We start from the raw sequence: 20,481 nt of genomic DNA, 5'->3' as shown, positions 1-20,481 counted from the left end.
CCGCACACAAAAATGCAAGCACATAATCACTTCGCACAGGCATGATGTGTGTTTTGAACGTTTCCATGTTTTCCACGTGATGTAGATGAAGGGTCGTTTTGTAGGATGCATAAGGAAAGGATTGTTTTTACTTGAGTTTTGTATAGATCTGGAGGCTATTAAAGTATGTATGGCAACCAAATCTGACTGGTGAAAATTGCCCTGGCAGATCGTGGTACATATCAGATCTGTAAAATTGGGGGTTCTGGGGGGGGATTTTAAACCTTCGGAATGCACGGGTTTTTACACAAAACAGATGCCAAGTACAGTTACCTAACTCGAGTTTAAGATACCATAAGGACATAGAAAATATGACTAAGAAGTATAATCTTATCGTTAAGCCCCTCAAATGAAATACATTTGAAGCAATAACTCTGTCAGAGAAGATATTGCCCCATGATTCCTCTGTCCCAAACTCGGTCTGCATGACAAATGGCACCCTATTCCCTATATAGTGCACAGCTTTTGACCATAGGGCTCTGGTCAAAAGTAGTGCCCTACATGAGGAATAGGGGGTGCCGTTTTGGGACGTACCCTGTTCTGTTTGGCATGGGTTCTCTCAGGAAATGAGGGTATTTTCTTTCATTACTTTCACTCCTCTATGTAATAATATCTTATAGTGAGGACCTGGTGTCCCTACCTCAAGTAGAAGACCAACCCCCCAAAACAGAAAAGGCTTATGGGAAGAGTTTCCCATTCACTTTGCTTACTTTGCATTGATGGCATACCAAAGTTGATATACAGACAATAGTGCTTCAGAATGGACCCCAGGAAGAGTAGCTGCTACATGTGCTGCAGCTAATGGAGATCCTAATGAAAGGCTAAATACTAGAATCAGAATATAATCTTTGAATGGCATCTCTAAATTTGGCCAAACTCATCACCATCATATATTCTTGCGAATTCAGTTTGGGGCAGTTTGACCAGGGCCCATATTCAATCAAATGTCTCAGAGTAGCAGTGCTGATCTAGTCAATTCTGCCTTTTAGGTCATAATGAATAAGATTTACATAGACAGTGGGCACCTAATCCTGAATCAGCACTCTTACTCTGAGACACATAATGGATAGGAGCCCGGAACAATCAGGGTCCATTAAGAGTTCTGAACCTCTTGATGAGGTCACTAGGTGTTGAACTCAAGTCTCTATAATATAATGACTCACTGCTCCTGCTCTCCCCCCACAGCTGCGTTCACCATGATCGGCACTTCCACCCAGCTCTCGGACCAGTGCTCCAAGTTCGCCATCCCCTCCTTCTGTCACTACGTGTTCCCGCTGTGCGACGAGGGGGCTCGGGGCCCGCGGCGCCGCCAGCTGTGCCGTGATGAGTGCGAGGCACTAGAGAACGAGTTGTGCTACACCGAGTACACCATCGCCCGCTCCAACCCTCTCATCCTCATGCAGCTGGAACTGCCCAGCTGCCACCTGCTGCCCCACCCAAGCTCGCCCGACGCTGCCAACTGCATGAGGATCGGGGTGCCCCTGGACAAGCTGGGCACATGTAAGTGGACAATAGACATAGACACATAGACATGAACACATAAGACTAGGACATGTAGGTGGACACCTGAACACAAACATGCAGGCAGAGGTGGACAGACGGATAGACGGACACAGGTTGTCGCCTATATTTTGTAATATGCACATTTTTGAATGACATTTCATTACATCATCAGGTCAAGGAACTATGGTTGTTTGTATTGTGTATCTAGGGGGCCCTCTTGTGGCATTTCTGGAAATTGTTAATTTGGCACATTTAGGTAAGGGGAACAAAATTTGAAGAAACTTAACACAACTTCAAACTTGCTTCTTCTTCTTTATTTGATTTCCTGGCAGTTATTATTCAAACATTGTAAAAACATAGATGAAGTCATCCAAAACTAACTTTTAATCTTCGTGAAAGATTCGCCAACAGATCACAGCTGCTACAATGGCAGTGGAGCCAACTACAAGGGCACGGTGAGCGTCTCCAAGTCGGGCTACCCCTGCCAGTCGTGGAGTGCCCAGTACCCCCACAGCCACCACCTGTCCCCCGTGGAGTATCCTGAGCTGAGAGGGGGCCACAACTTCTGCCGTAACCCCGGGGGCCAGATGGAGGGTCCCTGGTGCTTCACCCTTGACCAGCAGGTCAGAGTGGACCTGTGCGACGTCCGTCCCTGCAGTGAGTACTGAACCCCCAGAGTTATGTCATGGCTGGCCGTTGATTTCCATGGAAAATACTCCTGGGCTACAGCATCCAAGAGGTGCTGAGAGCTGAGCACTAACCTAAGAGCTGAGCATGTCCCACCCCCGCCACACACACACACACACACACACACACACACACACACACACACACACACACACACACACACACACACACACACACACACACACACACACACACACACACACACACACACACACACACACACACTTCACATAAAAGGTGTGAGATCTAAGAGTCCCAGTCTGGTGGAAAATGTTAGGATGAGTAGTAAAACAGTAATGTGTTTGTTTGTGATGCCAGTAGTACCGTATGTGCATAATGATAGTGTTACTTTTACTACATGCCATGCCATTCCTCTTACATGAGTACATTTGGACGTTTCTACATTGCATTATATGTACACACATAATAGGCAGATAAAACCTTTAATGAACTAAAATCTAGGCTCAGTGAGGAATCTCCATTGAAAGTGCTTTTCAGTCCAAGAATCTGAATCTGGAAAAACTGCATTTAATCAATAAAAACATTTAAAGTAGTTAACTCAGCAAGGCCCAGTTTAAGGTAGAGTCAGCAATACACAAAGTAAAACCGCAATATCGGGTCAATTTCCGAACAAATAAATTCCTCTGTTTTGGTCCCAATAGCTACCACATTGCAGTGTGAAGTATGTCTGTGTAGATGTGCGGATACACTGTGTGAGAGCAAAGTCTTTCAACGTGTTCACCACCTAAATGTGTGAGGTGCTGCTTGCAGCGACATTATACTGCTGAGTGTCAGTTTAAGGCTGACTAAAGACATACCCTGTTTGACCTTTGACCCCCAGCACCGCCAGAGAACCTGAAGAAGGAGATCCTGTACATCTTGATCCCCAGCATCGCCATCCCACTGGTCATCGCCTGCCTTTTCTTCCTGGTCTGCATGTGCCGCAACAAGCAGAAGGAGCCCACTGACACTCCCCCTCGCCGTCAGCTCACTGCCTCGCCCAGCCAGGACATGGAGCTGCCACTGCTCAACCAGCACAAGCACCAGGTGGGCTAGCTACAGTCATAAGGGCTAACTACTGTAATGTATGCTAACTACTGTCATATGGGGTTGGCTAGCTACTGTCATATGGGCTAGCTACTGTCATATGGGGTTAACTACTGTCATATGGGGTTAGCTACTGTCATATGGGGTTAACTACTGTCATATGGGGTTAACTACTGTCATATGGGGTTGGCTAGCTACTGTCATATGGGGTTGGCTAGCTACTGTCATATGGGGTTGGCTAGCTACTGTCATATGGGGTTGGCTAGCTACTGTCATATGGTGTTGGCTAGCTACTGTCATATGGTGTTGGCTAGCTACTGTCATATGGTGTTGCCTAGCTACTGTCATATGGTGTTGCCTAGCTACTGTCATATGGGGTTGGCTAGCTACTGTCATATGGGGTTGGCTAGCTACTGTCATATGGGGTTGGCTAGCTACTGTCATATGGGGTTTGGCTACTGTCTACTGTCATATGGTGTTGGCTAGCTACTGTCATATGGTGTTGGCTAGCTACTGTCATATGGGGTTGGCTAGCTACTGTCATATGGGGTTGGCTAGCTACTGTCATATGGGGTTGGCTACCGTCATATGGGGTTAGCTACTGTCATATGGGGTTGGCTAGCTACTGTCATATGGGGTTGGCTAGCTACTGTCATATGGGGTTGGCTAGCTACTGTCATATGGGGTTGGCTAGCTACTGTCATATGGGGTTGGCTAGCTACTGTCATATGGGGTTGGCTAGCTACCGTCATATGGGGTTGGCTAGCTACCGTCATATGGGGTTGGCTAGCTACTGTCATATGGGGCTAGCTACCGTCATATGGGGTTAACTACTGTCATATGGGGTTGGCTAGCTACTGTCATATGGACTAGCTACTGTCATGGGGTTGGCTAGCTACTGTCATGGTGTTGGCTAGCTACTGTCAAGGTGTTGGCTAGCTACTGTCATATGGGGTGTTGGCTAGCTACTGTCATATGGTGTTGGCTAGCTACTGTCATATGGTGTTGGCTAGCTACTGTCATATGGGGCTAGCTACCGTCATATGGGGTTAACTACTGTCATATGGGGTTGGCTAGCTACTGTCATATGGGGTTGGCTAGCTACTGTCATATGGGGTTGGCTAGCTACTGTCATATGGGGTTGGCTAGCTACTGTCATATGGGGTTGGCTAGCTACTGTCATATGGGGTTGGCTAGCTACTGTCATATGGGGTTGGCTAGCTACTGTCATATGGGGTTGGCTAGCTACTGTCATATGGGGTTGGCTAGCTACTGTCATATGGGCTAGCTACTGTCATGGGGTTGGCTAGCTACTGTCATATGGGGTTGGCTAGCTACTGTCATATGGGGTTGGCTAGCTACTGCCATATGGGCGAGCTACTGTCTTGGGGTTGGCTAGCTACTGTCATATGGGGTTAGCTACTGTCATATGGGGTTTGCTAGCTACTGTCATATGGGGGGCTAGTCATATGGGGTTGGCTAGCTACTGTCATATGGGGTTGGCTAGCTACTGTCATATGGGGTTGGCTAGCTACTGTCATATGGGCTAGCTACTGCCATATGGGGGGCTAGCTACTGTCATATGGGGTTGGCTAGCTACTGTCATATGGGGTTGGTCATATGGGGTTGGCTAGCTACTGTCATATGGGGTTGGCTAGCTACTGTCATATGGGGGCTAGCTACTGTCATATGGGGGGTAAGCTACTGTCATATGGGGTTGGGCTACTGTCATATGGGGTTGGCTAGCTACTGTCATATGGGGTTAACTACTGTCATATGGGGTTGGCTAGCTACTGTCATATGGGGTTGGCTAGCTACTGTCATATGGGGTTGGCTAGCTACTGTCATATGGGGTTGGCTAGCTACTGTCATATGGGGTTGGCTAGCTACTGTCATATGGTGTTGGCTAGCTACTGTCATATGGTGTTGGCTAGCTACTGTCACATGGGGGTAACTAGTGTCATATGGGGTTGGCTAACTACTGTCATATGGGGTTGGGGTCATATGGGGGCTAGCTACTGTCATATGGGGGGCTAACTAGTGTCATATGGGGGTAGCTACTGTCATATGGGTTGGCTAGCTACTGTCATATGGGGTTGGCTAGCTACTGTCATATGGGGTTGTCTACTGTCATATGGGGGTAACTACTGTCATATGGGGTTGTCTACTGTCATATGGGGGTAGCTACTAGCTGTCATATGGGGGGTAGCTACTGTCATATGGGGTGTAGCTACTGTCATATGGGGGTAACTACTGTCACATGGGGGTCATAAGCTACTGTCATATGGGGTTGTCTACTGTCATGGGGGCTAGCTACTGTCATATGGGGTTGTAGCTACTGTCACTACTGTCATATGGGGGGTACTGTCATATGGGGTGTCACATGGGGGTACTGTCATATGGGGTTGGCTAGCTACTGTCATATGGGGGTAACTGTCATATGGTTGGTCTACTGTCATGGGTTGGTAACTGTCATATGGGGTTGGCTAGCTACTGTCATATGGGGGGTAGCTACCGTCATATGGGGTTGGTAGCTACCGTCATATGGGGGGTAGCTACTGTCATATGGGGGGGGGTATGGGGCTACTGTCATATGGGGGGTAACATATGGGTAGTCACATGGGGGTAACTACTGTGTCAGCATGGGGGTAACTACTGTCACATGGGGGTAAGCTACTGTCACATGGGGGTAACTACTGTCACATGGGGTTGGCTAGCTACTGTCATATGGGGGGCAGCTACAGTCATATGGGGTTGGCTAGCTACAGTCATATGGGGGGGTCATAACTAGCTACTGTCATATGGGGTCATATGGGGGGCTAACTACTGTCATATGGGGTTAACTAGTGTCATATGGGGGCAACTAGTGTCATATGGGGGGGGTCAACTAGTGTCATATGGGGTAACTAGTGTCATATGGGGGGCTAAGCTGTCATATGGGGTTGGCTAGCTACTGTATGGGGGCAACTATGGTGTCAGCTATGGGGGCTAGCTACTGTCATATGGGGTTAGCTACCGTCATATGGGGTTAACTAGCTGTCATATGGGGGCTACTGTCATACTAGTGTCATATGGGGGCTAACTACTGTCATATGGGGGCTACTGTCATAGTGTCTGTCATGGGGGCTAACTAGTGTCATATGGGGGGCTAGCTAACTAGTGTCATATGGGGGCTAGCTAGTGTCATATGGGGGCAACTAGTGTCAGCTATGTCATATGGGCTAGGTCATGGGCTGGCTAGCTACTGTCATATGGGGGCTAGCTACTCATAGTGTCATATGGGGGCAACTAGTGTCATATGGGGGCAACTAGTGTCATATGGGGGCAACTACTGTCATATGGGGGCAACTAGTGTCATATGGGGGCAACTAGTGTCATATGGGGGCAACTAGTGTCATATGGGGGCAACTAGTGTCATATGGGGGCTACTGTCATATGGTGTTGGTTAGCTACTGTCATATGGGGGTCAACTAGTGTCATATGGGGGTAACTAGTGTCATATGGGGGTAACTCATATGGGTGTCATATGGGGGTAACTAGTGTCATATGGGGGTAACTAGTGTCATATGGGGGTAACTAGTGTCATATGGGGGTAACTAGTGTCACATGGGGGTAACTAGTGTCATATGGGGGTAACTAGTGTCACATGGGGGTAACTAGTGTCACATGGGGGTAACTACTGTCACATGGGGGTAACTAGTGTCACATGGGGGTAACTAGTGTCACATGGGGGTAACTAGTGTCACATGGGGGTAACTAGTGTCACATGGGGGTAACTAGTGTCACATGGGGGTAACTAGTGTCACATGGGGGTAACTAGTGTCACATGGGGGTAACATATGGGGGTAACTAGTGCTACTGTCATATGGGTTAGCTAGTGAACTAATGACATGGGGGTAACTTGTCACATGGGGGTTTGTCACATGGGGGCAGAGTTAACTCTAGATCATTAACTTTCCTGTAACTAGTGTCACATGGGGTAACTAGTGTCATATGGGGGCAACTACAGTCATATGGGGGCAACTACAGTCATATGGGGGCAACTACAGTCATATGGGGGCAACTACAGTCATATCCAGTCATATGTTAACTACAGTCATATGGGGGTCATGTCATATTAAAGTAGTGATGGGGGACTGTCATATTACAGTCATATGGGGGCAACTACAGTCATATTAGTTTGAGCTACAGTCATATCTTGCCCCCATGATATGGTCTTTTACCAAATAGGGCTATCTTCTGTATACCACCCCTTCCTTGTAACAACACAACTGATTGGCTCAAATGCATTAAGAAGGAAAGATATTCCACAAATTAACAAGTCACAACTGTTAATTGAAATGCATTCCAGGTGACTACCTCATGAAGCTGGTTGAGAGAATGCCAAGAGTGTGAAAAGCTGGCAAATGGTGGCAAATGGTGGTTACTTTGAAGAATCAAAAATGTTAAATATATTTTGATTGTTTACCACTTTTAGTTACTACATGATTACATATGTCTTTTTTCATAGTTTTGATGTCTTCACTATTATTCTACAATGTAGAAAATACTAAAAACAAAGAAAAACCCTTGAATGAGTAGGTGTGTCCAAACTTTTGACTGTTATTGTTTGTGTTATTTTAACATCAGCATGAATCAGTGTCAGTTTTAGAAAAAAACTCTAATTCTCTCTCTGTTTTCCCCTTGTGACCCAGGCAAAGCTGCGGGAGATCAACCTCTCAGCGGTGCGCTTCATGGAGGAGCTGGGCGAGGACCGCTTCGGCAAAGTCTACAAGGGCCACCTATACGGCACGGCGCCCGGCGAGCAGACCCAGGTGGTGGCCATCAAGACAGTCAAGGACAAGGACGAGGGCACTCTCCGCGAGGAGTTCCGCCACGAGGCCATGTTGCGCTCGCGCCTCCAGCACCCCAACATCGTGTGCCTGCTGGGCGTGGTGACCAAAGAGCAACCCATCAGCATGATCTTCAGCTACTCGGGCCTGGGCGATCTACACGAGTTTCTGGTCATGCGCTCGCCACACTCAGATGTGGGCAGCTCGGATGACGACAAGACGGTGAAGTCCACGCTGGAGCAGGCCGACTTCCTGCACGTGGTGACACAGGTGGCCGCCGGCATGGAGTATCTGTCCAGCCACCACGTGGTACACAAGGATCTGGCTACCCGCAACATCTTGGTCTGCGACAAGCTCAACGTCAAGATCCTGGACCTGGGCCTGTTCCGGGAGGTCTACTCAGCCGACTACTACAAGCTGATGGGCACCAGCCCCTTCCCCATCCGCTGGATGTCCCCAGAGGCAATCATGTACGGGAAGTTTTCTACCGACTCGGACATCTGGTCCTACGGTGTGGTGCTGTGGGAGATCTTCAGCTACGGCCTGCAGCCCTACTGCGGCTACTCCAACCAGGACGTCATCGAGATGGTGCGCAACCGTCAGGTGCTGGCCTGTCCCGACGACTGCCCCGCCTGGATCTACACACTCATGCTAGAGTGCTGGAGCGAGTTCCCGGCACGCCGCCCACGCTTTAAGGACATCCACACTCGCCTGCGCACCTGGGAGAGCCTGTCCAACTACAACAGCTCGGCTCAGACCTCGGGCACCAGCAACACCACCCAGACCAGCTCCCTGAGCACCAGCCCCATCAGTAACATCAGCATGAGTGCAACCAATGCCGCGCGCTACGCCAACCCCAAGAAGAACTCGCCCTTCCCCCAGCCCCAGTTCATGCCCATGAAGGGCCAGATGCACCGGCCCATGTTGCAGCAGCACCCGCAGCAGCTCTACATCCCGGTCAACGGCTACCAGCCCATGCCGGCGTACCCATACATGCAGAACTTCTACCCCATGCAGATGTCCATGCACCAAATGGCTCACCAGCAGATGGCGCACCACCCGCCACAGATGGTGGCCAAGGCAGGATCGCACCACAGCGGCAGCGGCTCCACCTCCACGGGTTACGTCACCACGGCGCCCTCCAACGCCTCGGGTACGGAGCGAGCGGCCTTGCTCAGTGATAGCCCCAAGGCAAACATGGAGGACATGGCGGACGGTGCGTCCCAGAATGGGCTGGGGCATGGAGAGGACACAACAGTCCCCGAAACTGAATTACTGGGTGATAATGACCTGCCACAGACTGACGACATGGAGATGCACTCGGAGGCATAGGGGGACCGAAAGTCTGGAGGACTGGGGAACAAACTAGAGCTGAAATGCTCTGTGAACTTAATTTGTTTGAGTTCAATTGAGCGCCATGAATAAGTGAAGGGAACGCATTGGAAAAACAGTGACTGAATGTTATTTATGGGTTGTTTAGTTGTCACTGGTGCATCCGAATGATATCAGTGTCTCAGGTTCTTCCCTGCAGGACCCCTTAGCGAAGTGTCATAAAAAGAACCCTGAACCCTGAAAGCCGCTCGACAGAAAACGTCAATGAAGAGAACCATTTTCACCATTTGGGCTGCGGGTGCGACCGGCATGGACAGTGTTCTCACTTTGTTGCAAAGCCATTCAGAAGAATTTAGGTTCTTACTGTTTCTGTGCAACATGAAGTATTTTCTTTTTTCGACAAAGGATTCCTGAAGTTGCCTTGCGTTAATGTTTTCAAAATGTTCAATTGTATAGTAGTAGGCCTACTCCAGAGACGATTTTACTGTGGTTTTACGTGAGACAGGAGTGTGTCAATTTGGCAGAATGTATGATGAATGGACAGAAACATTTATTTGGAGTTTACAGGGCAATTCCACCACTTTTCAACCTCCATTTTCATTGTCTTAATATGTCTATATATGTTAAAATGGCACATGACATCATCAAAAGTTCAAATGTTAAAAAAAAAAAGATTTTAAAAAATTGATTTTTAGAAACGATTTTGAAAATCTACGTCTTACTTTTAATTTAAAAAATCGTCTTTTTAATCCATACCATGTTATGTCACAGAGAAGCATTTGTTAGGACCACAGATCATAGAAATGCATGCAGTATGTAGATACTAGTAATGTGCTGGATATAATGAATATGAGGTTGAAAAGTGGCGGAATTGCCCTATTAAAACCTCCCTTAGATACAGTATTTTGGAATAAAACTTTATCAAATAATTGTTCTACTCAGTAGATTGATATTGCTCATGGAACATGGATGTGTCACTACTCAACATACATCATGTGATAAGAACTGTACATGATAAGTATATTAGCGTGGGAATTGTTGATGTTTAGCCTTATTCCGTTTGAGCCTTGTGGTCATATTCTCTTTCGTATGGGCTTGTATGTTACACGTTGCTCAACTTCAACTTTGATACCCTGTTTTACAGATTTGTAATTTATGTAATTATTATTTTTTTAAACACAATTTTTGTTTTATCATGCGTTGTTGGCAAAAAAAGTGTTTAGTCTTGAGGTTAATACTTAAATGTCATTGCAACCAGATATTAGCTTTCTTTTTTCTCCGTAAAGGTGTAATAACAAATGTTAACCATATATTGTATACATCCAGCAACATGGAGTATCCAATAAAGTGATACATTATAAAGACATCAGCCTTGTTCCTCTCTTTATTAAAGCCCACACTTTGCATGTTTGTTGCCTAAATTTTAGGCCTAGTGCTTATTTGATTCATTATAGTTCCCTTCCTTGGTCATTACCTCCAACACCTGTTTTTTGCAGAGGCATAGTTCCCTTGGTCATTGTGAGGTTTGTACCAAAAGACTTATGATGGATTTTCATGATGTCACATAGTTCTATATAAGCTGATATACAGAGCATTACGGGTAATGTAGTCATTCTTACGTTTCCTAACTGGCCTAATTAAGTAGTATGCATTGTGACATTAGGGTTACAGACGTGCCAAAAACACAAAAACCTGAAAAAAACACATACCAAACACTGAGCGGCCTGTGGCATCTTCTTTTGAGCCTAAAATGAAAATCTGTATAAAACTAGGAGCAAGTTTGTGGTATTACAATATTGATGTACACTTGATTCTCCAAACTCCTAGGGTGCTTCCAAGATGGTACCCTATTCCATATATAGCGCACTTCTTTGGACCAGAGCCCTTTAAACTTGTCCCAGGGCCGTTGAGGACCCTGTTAACCAAACCAGACCAAACTAGCTGTAACACTGCAGAGCTGTTGACAAACACGGGTAATGATTGACTGTCACACACCTGCACAGGCTATGTGTGTGTGTGTGGGTTACAGTGGGACAAAAAAGTATTTAGTCAGCCACCAATTGTGCAAGTTCTCCCACTTAAAAAGATGAGAGGCCTGTAATTTTCATCATAGGTACACTGGTTGTAGGATTTTTAATGAATTTATTTGCAAATTATGGTGGAAAATAAGTATTTGGTCAATAACAAAAGTTTATCTCAATACTTTGTTAAATACCCTTTGTTGGCAATGACAGAGGTCAAATGTTTTCTGTAAGTCTTCACAGGGTTTTCACACATTGTTGCTGGTATTTTGGCCCATTCCTCCATGCAGATCTCCTCTAGAGCAGTGATGTTTTGGGGCTGTTGCTGGGCAACACGAACTTTCAACTCCCTCCAAAGATTTTCTATGGGGTTGAGATCTAGAGACTGGCTAGGCCACTCCAGGACCTTGAAATGCTTCTTACGAAGCCACTCCTTTGTTGCCCGGGCAGTGTGTTTGGGATCATTGTCATGCTGAAAGATCCAGCCACGTTTCATCTTCAATGCCCTTGCTGATGGAAGGAGGTTTTCACTCAAAATCTCACGATACATGGCCCCATTCATTCTTTCCTTTACACGGATCAGTCGTCCTGGTCCCTTTGCAGAAAAATAGCCCCAAAGCATGATGTTTCCACCCCCATGCTTCACAGTAGGTATGGTGTTCTTTGGATGCAACTCAGCATTCTTTGTCCTCCAAACACGACGAGTTGAGTTTTTACCAAAAAGTTATATTTTGGTTTCATCTGACCATATGACATTCTCCCAATCTTCTTCTGGATCATCCAAATGCTCTCTAGCAAACTTCAGACGGGCCTGGACATGTACTGGCTGAAGCAGGGGGACACGTCTGGCACTGCAGGATTTGAGTCCCTGGCGGCGTAGTGTGTTACTGATTTTAGGCTTTGTTACTTTGCTCCCAGCTCTCTGCAGGTCATTCACTAGGTCCCCCCGTGTGGTTCTGGGATTGTTGCTCACCGTTCTTGTGATCATTTTGACCCCACAGGGTGAGATCTTGTGTGGAGCCCCAGATCGAAGGAGATTATCAGTGGTCTTGTATGTCTTCCATTTCCTAATAATTGCTCCCACAGTTGATTTCTTCAAACCAAGCTGCTTACCTATTGCAGATTCAGTCTTCCCAGCCTGGTGCAGGTCTACAATTTTGTTTCTGGTGTCCTTTGACAGCTCTTTGGTCTTGGCCATAGTGGAGTTTGGAGTGTGACTGTTTGAGGTTGTGGACAGGTGTCTTTTATACTGATAACATGTTCAAACAGGTACCATTAATACAGGTAACGAGTGGAGGACAGAGGAGCCCCTTAAATAAGAAGGTCTGTGAGAGCCAGAAATCTTGCTTGTTTGTAGGTGACCAAATACGTATTTTCCACCATAATTTGCAAATAAATTCATTAAAAATCCTACAATGTGATTTTATGGATTTTCTTTCCTCATTTTGTCTGTCATAGTTGAAGTGTACCTAGAATGAAAATTACAGGCCTCTCTCATCTTTTTAAGGGGGAGAACTTGCACAATTGGTGGCTGACTTAATACTTTTTTGCCCCACTGTACTTGCGCCTGAATATGTTTGTGTGCATATAAGGGTGAGAGATATTCAGAGACTACCTCCGGTTCCATTAGAAAGGTGTGGTTGTGATACGAAGATGCAAGTCTTTGTTGTTCCTCTGCTACTGCTCACTCTGTCTGGGGTAGAGGTCACGAGAGGTCAACGTGAACTGTTCACTAAAGGTAAATGTGTAGAGTTCGAGACAAGAAATGAGGTCAAAACGTCAACAGACAGACATCCGCCGAGCCGAACATCTGGGCTGAGAGCACTGGGGACCATGGTGGTGGAGCTGGGGACATGGTAACCCCAGCTCTCCATCTCATTCCCCCCAGCTCCCCATCCCCCCCCCAGCACACCATCCCATTACCCCAGCTCCCCAGCACACCATCCCATTACCCCAGCTCCCCCCCCCCCCAGCACACCATGCCATTACCCCAGCTCCCCAGCACCCCATCCCATTCCCCCCAGCTCTCCATCCCATTCCCCCCAGCACCCCATCCCATTTCCCCCAGCACCCCATCCCATTCCCCCCAGCACCCCATCCCATTCCCCCCAGCACCCCATCCCATTCCCCCCAGCTCTCCATCCCATTCCCCCCAGCTCTCCATCCCATTCCCCCCAGCTCCCCATCCCATTCCCCCCAGCACCCCATCCCATTCCCCCCAGCTCCCCATCCCATTCCCCCAGCTCCCCATCCCATTCCCCCCAGCTCCCCATCCCATTCCCCACAGCACCCCATCCCATTCCCCCAGCACCCCATCCCATTCCCCCCAGCTCCCCATCCCATTCCCCCCAGCACCCCATCCCATTCCCCCCAGCTCTCCATCCCATTCCCCCAGCTCCCCATCCCATTCCCCCCAGCCCCATCCCATTCCCCCCAGCACCCCATCCCATTCCCCCAGCACCCCATCCCATTCCCCCCAGCACCCCATCCCATTCCCCCCAGCTCCCCATCCCATTCCCCCAGCACCCCATCCCATTCCCCCCAGCACCCCATCCCATTCCCCCAGCTCCCCATCCCATTCCCCATCCCATTCCCCCCAGCTCCCCATCCCATTCCCCCAGCACCCCATCCCATTCAGCACCCCATCCCATTCCCCCCAGCTCTCCATCCCATTCCCCCCAGCACCCCCCATCCCCCCAGCACCCCATCCCATTCCCCCAGCTCTCCATCCCATTCCCAGCACCCCATCCCATTCCCCCCAGCTCCCCATCCCATTCCCCCCAGCTCCCCATCCCATTCCCCCAGCACCCCATCCCATTCCCCCCAGCTCCCCATCCCATTCCCCCCAGCTCCCCATCCCATTCCCCCCAGCACCCCATCCCATTCCCCCCAGGTGTAGAGTTCGAGACAGAATATAGGTCAACAGACGGACAGACATCTGGGCTGAGCTGAGAGCACTGAGAAACATGGTTATGGATCTGGGGACCATGGTGGTGGAGCTGGGGAAATGGTACCCCCAGCTCCCCATCCCATTACCCCTAGCTCCCGAGCCGAACATCACCCCCAGCCGAACATCACTCCCAATTCCCCATCCCATTCCCCCCAGCCCAATAACACTCCCAATTCCCCATCCCATCATCAACCTGCCCACTATCATCATATATTTTTGGTGAATTGGATAACGTACCAATATTTTGTCACTTGTTACTTCAATCAATCAATGGTTAAACTCACTGGTTCCAGCCCAAGCCCTGGAGCTGAAGACTCTTGATGTCTGCTCCACTCAGACTGAGGACTCTTGATGTCTGCTCTAACCACACTGAGAACTCTTGATATCTGCTCCAATCACACTGATAACCTCTTGATGTCTGCTCCAACCACACTGAGACTCTTGATGTCTGCTCCAACCACGCTGAGAACCTCTTGATGTCTGCTCCAATCACACTGAGAACCTCTTGATGTCTGGTCCAACCACACTGAGAACCTATTGATGTCTGCTCCAACCACACTGAGGACCTCTTGATGTCTGCTCCAACCACACTGAGGACCTCTTGAAGTCTGCTCCAACCACACTGAGAACCAGGTGGAACTCCATGAGACTGAGGTGGAGGAGCTGAAGATGGAGAACACAGGTGAGACACAGGTAGACTGGTCTTAGTTTACAATACTGTCTTGAGATACACCTACATAACTGGAACTGCCACATTAATCAACAACAAAATCACTTTTTGGGTGGATCTGGCCTTTGGTAGATATCGTTTGATTTCGAGTCTGATTTTGTGTGTGTGTGTGTGTGTGTGTGTGTGTGTGTGTGTGTGTGTGTGTGTGTGTGTGTGTCCTCTTACAGAATGGAAGGTGGCATTCCCTGTTTGGGGACTAGTGGTTATTATGGATTACTTTGGGGGACTAGTGGTTACAATGGATGACTTTGGGGGACTAGTGGTTACTATGGATAACTTTGGGGGACTAGTGGTTACTATGGATAACTTTGGGGACTAGTGGTTACCATGGATTACTTTAGGGACTAGTGGTTACAGCCATGCAATCTCCATAGAGAAACATTGGCAGTAGAATGGCCTTACTGAAGAGCTCAGTGAGTTTCAACGTGGCACCGTCATAGGATGCCACCTTTCCAACAAGTCAGTTGTCAAATTTCTGCCCTGCTAGAGTTGCCCCGGTCAACTGTAAGTGCTGTTATTTTGAAGTGGAAACGTCTAGGAGCAACAACGGCTCAGACGCTAAGTGGTAGGCCACACAAGCTCACAGAACGGGCCCGTGATGTGCTGAGGCGCATAGCATTACTTTGGGTCTTCCTTTCCTGTGGCGTCCTCCATGAGAGGCAGTTTCTTCATAGTGCTTGATGGTTCTTGAAATTTTCCAGATTGACTGACCTTCATGTCTTAAAGTAATGATGGACTATCGTTTCTCTATGCTTATTTTAGGTGTTCTTGTTATGGTTCCACCTGTCACCAGGAGGCGGTAAAAACCGTCTTAGAGACATTAATGACACTCAGGTGTGTTCTGTAACTCATTATGATTTCCCTGTTAAGAGAGGTGTGTTTTCTGTTTCCTTTTGCAGAAGCTTGATTAGTTTGTCGTGTGTATTTGTCTCCTGAGTGAGTTTTCGAGACCTAGTGTTTGTTGTTTCCCCAGTGTTACTGTGATCCTCCTGTTATCGTTTCTCAGTAAAGTATTTACGTTTATCCCAAACTATTTTTAAACTATTAAACTATTTAAACTATTTTTGCTTTGTCATTATGGGGTATTGTTTGTGGACAGGGGGGGATAAACGATTTAATCGTTTTTAGAAAAACGCTGTAATGTAACAAAATGGAAAATGGAAAAGGGGTCTGAATACGTTCCCGAATGCACTGTATATGTTCCCTTTAAGTTTCAACTGATCAGAATAAACCTGAAAATAAAAGTCAAAACTATTTCTTATGTTTCATCATTCCACGGGAGTGTAACTGAAGATGTATAATTCAATCAATACAGTGCCCTCCATAATTATTGGGAAGCATTGTTTCTACAATTGGCAATGACTACGAGGTTAAATTCCTGTCAGAACTTTAATTTGAGGGTATTTTCATCCATTTCTGTAAGGTTCTGTATTTATATTCTTAGTCAACCTTGTGTTCTGTTTCTTTGTGTTCTTGAACCTAGCCCTGTCTTTCATTTTTGTTCATTGATTTCACCTGTGTTAGTTACTCACCTGGTCTCATCAGCTCCTTATATCATTGTGTTTGTGCCTTCGTGAGGTATTGTTCGTTTTGACTCTATTAAGCATTTTCCTAACTCGTTTGTGAGAACCAGTTATAGCCTTCAGTCCTAGTTTTTGATTCACCTGCTTGTTTGCCTGCCTGTGACCACGATTCCTGCCTTCTGCGAAGGCGAAGTAAACACCCGCCGCGCTCTGCGGCGTGAATCTATACCTTTTTCACTACAATATCGGGCGAACCGTTTAGACATTACAGCACTTTTTTTGTACACAGTACACCCATTTTAGAGGACCAAGAGTATTGGGACAAATTCACTTATATATGTTTTAAAGTAGTAAAAGGTTAAGTATTTGGTCCCATATGCATAGCACGCAATGACTACATCAAACGGTTCACTCAATAAGGACAGAAATACCTTCAAATTAAAGCTGACAGTCTGCTCTTTAACCTCCTAGTTATTGTTTGATTTCAAATCCAAATTTCTGGAGTATAGAGCCAAAAGAAGAAAAAATGCGTCACTGTACTAATAATTACGGAGGGTACTATATATCTATATATATATATTGTATTTGTTATATCCACTTCATCCCCTGAAGAAGAGCGAGGGAGGGGGGGGGGGGTTGGCCTTGGTTCGGCTCAAAACGTCAAGCGCTGTAAAATGCTGCATTGTGATTAACAAAAGTGCACGAGCTGCCCGATGCTGGGCTGGCGCGTAAAAACACAACAGACACAGCTTCACTCGATTTATCCTTGTGGTTTTGCAAAGTGTAGGCGTGCCTCACTGATCCAACTGTCAATGACAGCATCCTCGAATGTCACACTGAATTCATTTAAAAGGCATGCACATAGATGGACCTCGAAGTTGTGGCCTACAGAATGGACGTTGCCCGTGCACAGAAAAAAGGTTGGATTTACGCACATAATTTATGGCAAAACAATGGATAAGTGTAGGTGGGAGGCAGACTAGCCAAGATACATCGGTTTATCCAAAAGTGATGTCCACGACCACCATGTTGTCCTCTCCTTCTCAGGAGTCTGGTGACAACACCAGCAGCCCTGTGCGTCTTTACGCAAACTCCGTTTTGGGATTAAATTCGACCTTTAGTCCTATAGGGAGACTACGAGTGCGCAGAAAGAGAGAGTTCATACCCGAGGAGCAAAAAGATGGCAATTATTGGTTCAAAAGGAAAAGAAACAACGAGGCAGCGAAAATGTCAAGGCAGCGTCGGAGAATGGAAGGGATTCTGTTAGAGGGGCGAGCAAATGAACTTCTCAGAGAGAACGAAAAACTAAGAGCGACCCTTTCAGCCGTCCAATATCGCGCCATTGGAGTGGACGGTGGTCGCGATAAACCCGTTGATGAACAACACTTCTCAACACATTGTTTTCATCCGCCCTCAACTAGTGTCCCTCGTGCGGCTCCTTGGATGCTGCCACCTGATGTGTCATTTGGCACAAAGTTTAACGTTTCAAAAGATGTGTCGGACAATACATTTACTCCTGGATTCATCCATAACCCAGATTTCCCCAATGTTGGCACCTGTCGAAGAACCCATCTTAACTGTTCAGATGTTTCTCACCAATTCCATCCTCCGGACAAGGAATGTTTCTCCGGAGCTGGAATACCCGATTCTTATCCACCTGTGCCAATTTTGAATGACTATCAGTGCTACAGAAATGTTGGTATTGCATGCAATGTTGGACATTATCCTTCTCATATATTTGAATCACCATCCAGATATAGCACCTCTCCAAATGTCGGCATATCGTACTCAGTGATTCGGACAAGCGCTCAATACTCCAATGCACGTGCGCATCATGCGCGAGATGCCAACATTGAAGATTTTGCAAATGGAAACACACCTGTGGATCTCGACCGCGCAAATAAAGTAATCTCAACTGACGGTCAGAGTCACGGTACCGAACCGTGCTCTTCGGAAATAACTGAAAGGGGCGCACAAGCCCATGACAGAACAACCACCGAAGCATCTGACGGTGGGACAATGTACCTTTTACCTCACAAATTGAGGTTCAAAGCTAACAAACCTCTAAAAGAACAAACGAATTTGTTGAACAGAGCTTCTACAGATAACGACAATGGAATAAAGAACAGTGGTCAACTGTGCATCTACAATGGGACTAGGCCTATGCGCCATATGGATGGGCAAGAATTGATACAATGGGATTGCGAAAAAGAAAGTAAAACTAATTCAAGTAGGTCTAACATTCAACCTGAAAAAGAAAAGTTGCCGCAATATTTTGCCAGCTCTTGCAGTAAACTGTTAGTGTCAAAAGAAGCAACGACGCCAGAAATAATGACAAGTTCGCCTGCTACAGTCGTCTCAGGTGAAATGATTGAGAATGGACATTTAAGGCATCAGTTGGCGTCGCTATGTGCCGAGGTGAAAAACCTAAAGCAAATAATTTTGTCAAAATCGCACAGATTTTTGGATTGAATCCCCATTGACTGTTCTAACCTTCTTTTTATTTTTAATGTTGTTGTTGTTGGTGATGTTATGCTGCTGTGTTGCCCTTCCAAAATCTGTTTTGGCTTAAAACTATTGAAGCCTATTATAAAATGTAAGTTAACGGTATGTTATGATTAAAATTCCCTAAATGACAATGGTCCTATTGTATGCCTAGTTCGTTTATTATTCAAACATACGTTGAACAGTAAATTAAATGAATATGGACTTTGCCGCCAGGTGATGTCGCACTTTCTTTATAAAGAGCATGAGTCTGTAAGCCCTACCTACACATTAGTACTGCTCATACTAATTAGTTTTTCATCCTTCATCCCATAATTTAGCAATTTGGGTAAATTATCTTACTTGTGTTAATAAGTTAGTCTAGTCATTGTTGAGGGCAGGTGTAAAATAAATAGGCACGGTTATACGCTCATGTTCCATTACTCCAAGCCTAGAAACTAAACAGCATTCGATTCATATTAAATTGGCCTAAGTTATGGTAATTAAAAAAATATATATATATATATAAACGGCCTCTAAATATGACATCACATATGGCATCATATCTAGTTTTAATCTATTTTAGTCAATAGAGGACACTTGTTTTGCAGGGTCACGTCATTGTTATAAATGTACTATATATGGTGTACACCATGTATGTTAGCTCACTAAAGAGTTGACTTTGGTTACTTTAATGCAAAAATCTTTAACATTAATGGTTTTTTTTCTAGAATCATATTTGTACTCAAAATGTTTCCATCTAATTAAAATATTAAAAATTGCCATCAATCAAAATTCACAATGTTTTAAATTCTTCCATTGATATGAATATCTCCTTGTTACTGTGTTCCCCGAAAAAGATTGGCGACTTCACGAGCATCGGACTTGATATGTCTACTGGAATAAAGAATCATTGGCTCAAAACAGAAAATGCTGGGTTTCAATTGGCTGCGTGGGCTTTCACTCACTGCACGCCGCCAATACACTTCTCCACTGACCTACTAACACAAATTCATGAGGCAGCGGTCACTTCGATTACTGTTCTCCTGGCAACAGGATATTATGCTCGAAGCACGATTGCAGATTTTTTTTTTCTAAGTAGGGTTGGGAATACTCAGTAGGGTCTGTAGAATCTATATATGGGTTTTGTTTCGTGGGGGACTGTGGTCTAAACACCCAGCATCACTTTCTACTCCACCCATTCCATTGGTCCAATTCCAACACACTGTAGGGCCTATCAATTACATATTGGCTTATAGAGAAATAAAATTGGCTAAAGTGTTATATAATTTTTTTTATTACCAATTTTTTTTCTTTATAAGCCTATGTGTCA

The 20,481-nt window shown here is 46.2% G+C and overlaps 1 protein-coding gene across 2 annotated transcripts in view; it reads left to right on the top strand.

The window, feature by feature from the left end:
* ror2 (receptor tyrosine kinase-like orphan receptor 2) overlaps positions 1-10,806 on the top strand; it is a 140,076-nt gene extending 129,270 nt beyond the window's left edge. The window contains exons 6-9 of one of the 2 annotated variants that reach the window (XM_064943556.1): positions 1,225-1,539; positions 1,954-2,199; positions 3,071-3,276; positions 7,971-10,806. In XM_064943556.1, the coding sequence (XP_064799628.1) occupies positions 1,225-1,539; positions 1,954-2,199; positions 3,071-3,276; positions 7,971-9,440 (2,237 nt within the window). In that variant the 3' untranslated portion in view covers positions 9,441-10,806. Of the gene's footprint in view, positions 1-1,224; positions 1,540-1,941; positions 2,200-3,070; positions 3,277-7,970 lie in introns of both variants that reach the window. The other variant, XM_064943555.1, reaches the window with a different exon arrangement.
* The last annotated feature ends 9,675 nt before the right edge of the window (positions 10,807-20,481 follow it).

The sequence above is a fragment of the Oncorhynchus masou genome, chromosome 28, assembly GCF_036934945.1.
Source record: "Oncorhynchus masou masou isolate Uvic2021 chromosome 28, UVic_Omas_1.1, whole genome shotgun sequence".
NCBI lineage: Eukaryota > Metazoa > Chordata > Actinopteri > Salmoniformes > Salmonidae > Oncorhynchus > Oncorhynchus masou.
Note: the sequence above shows the minus strand (reverse complement) of the source record. Positions and strands in the feature narration are given on the sequence as shown.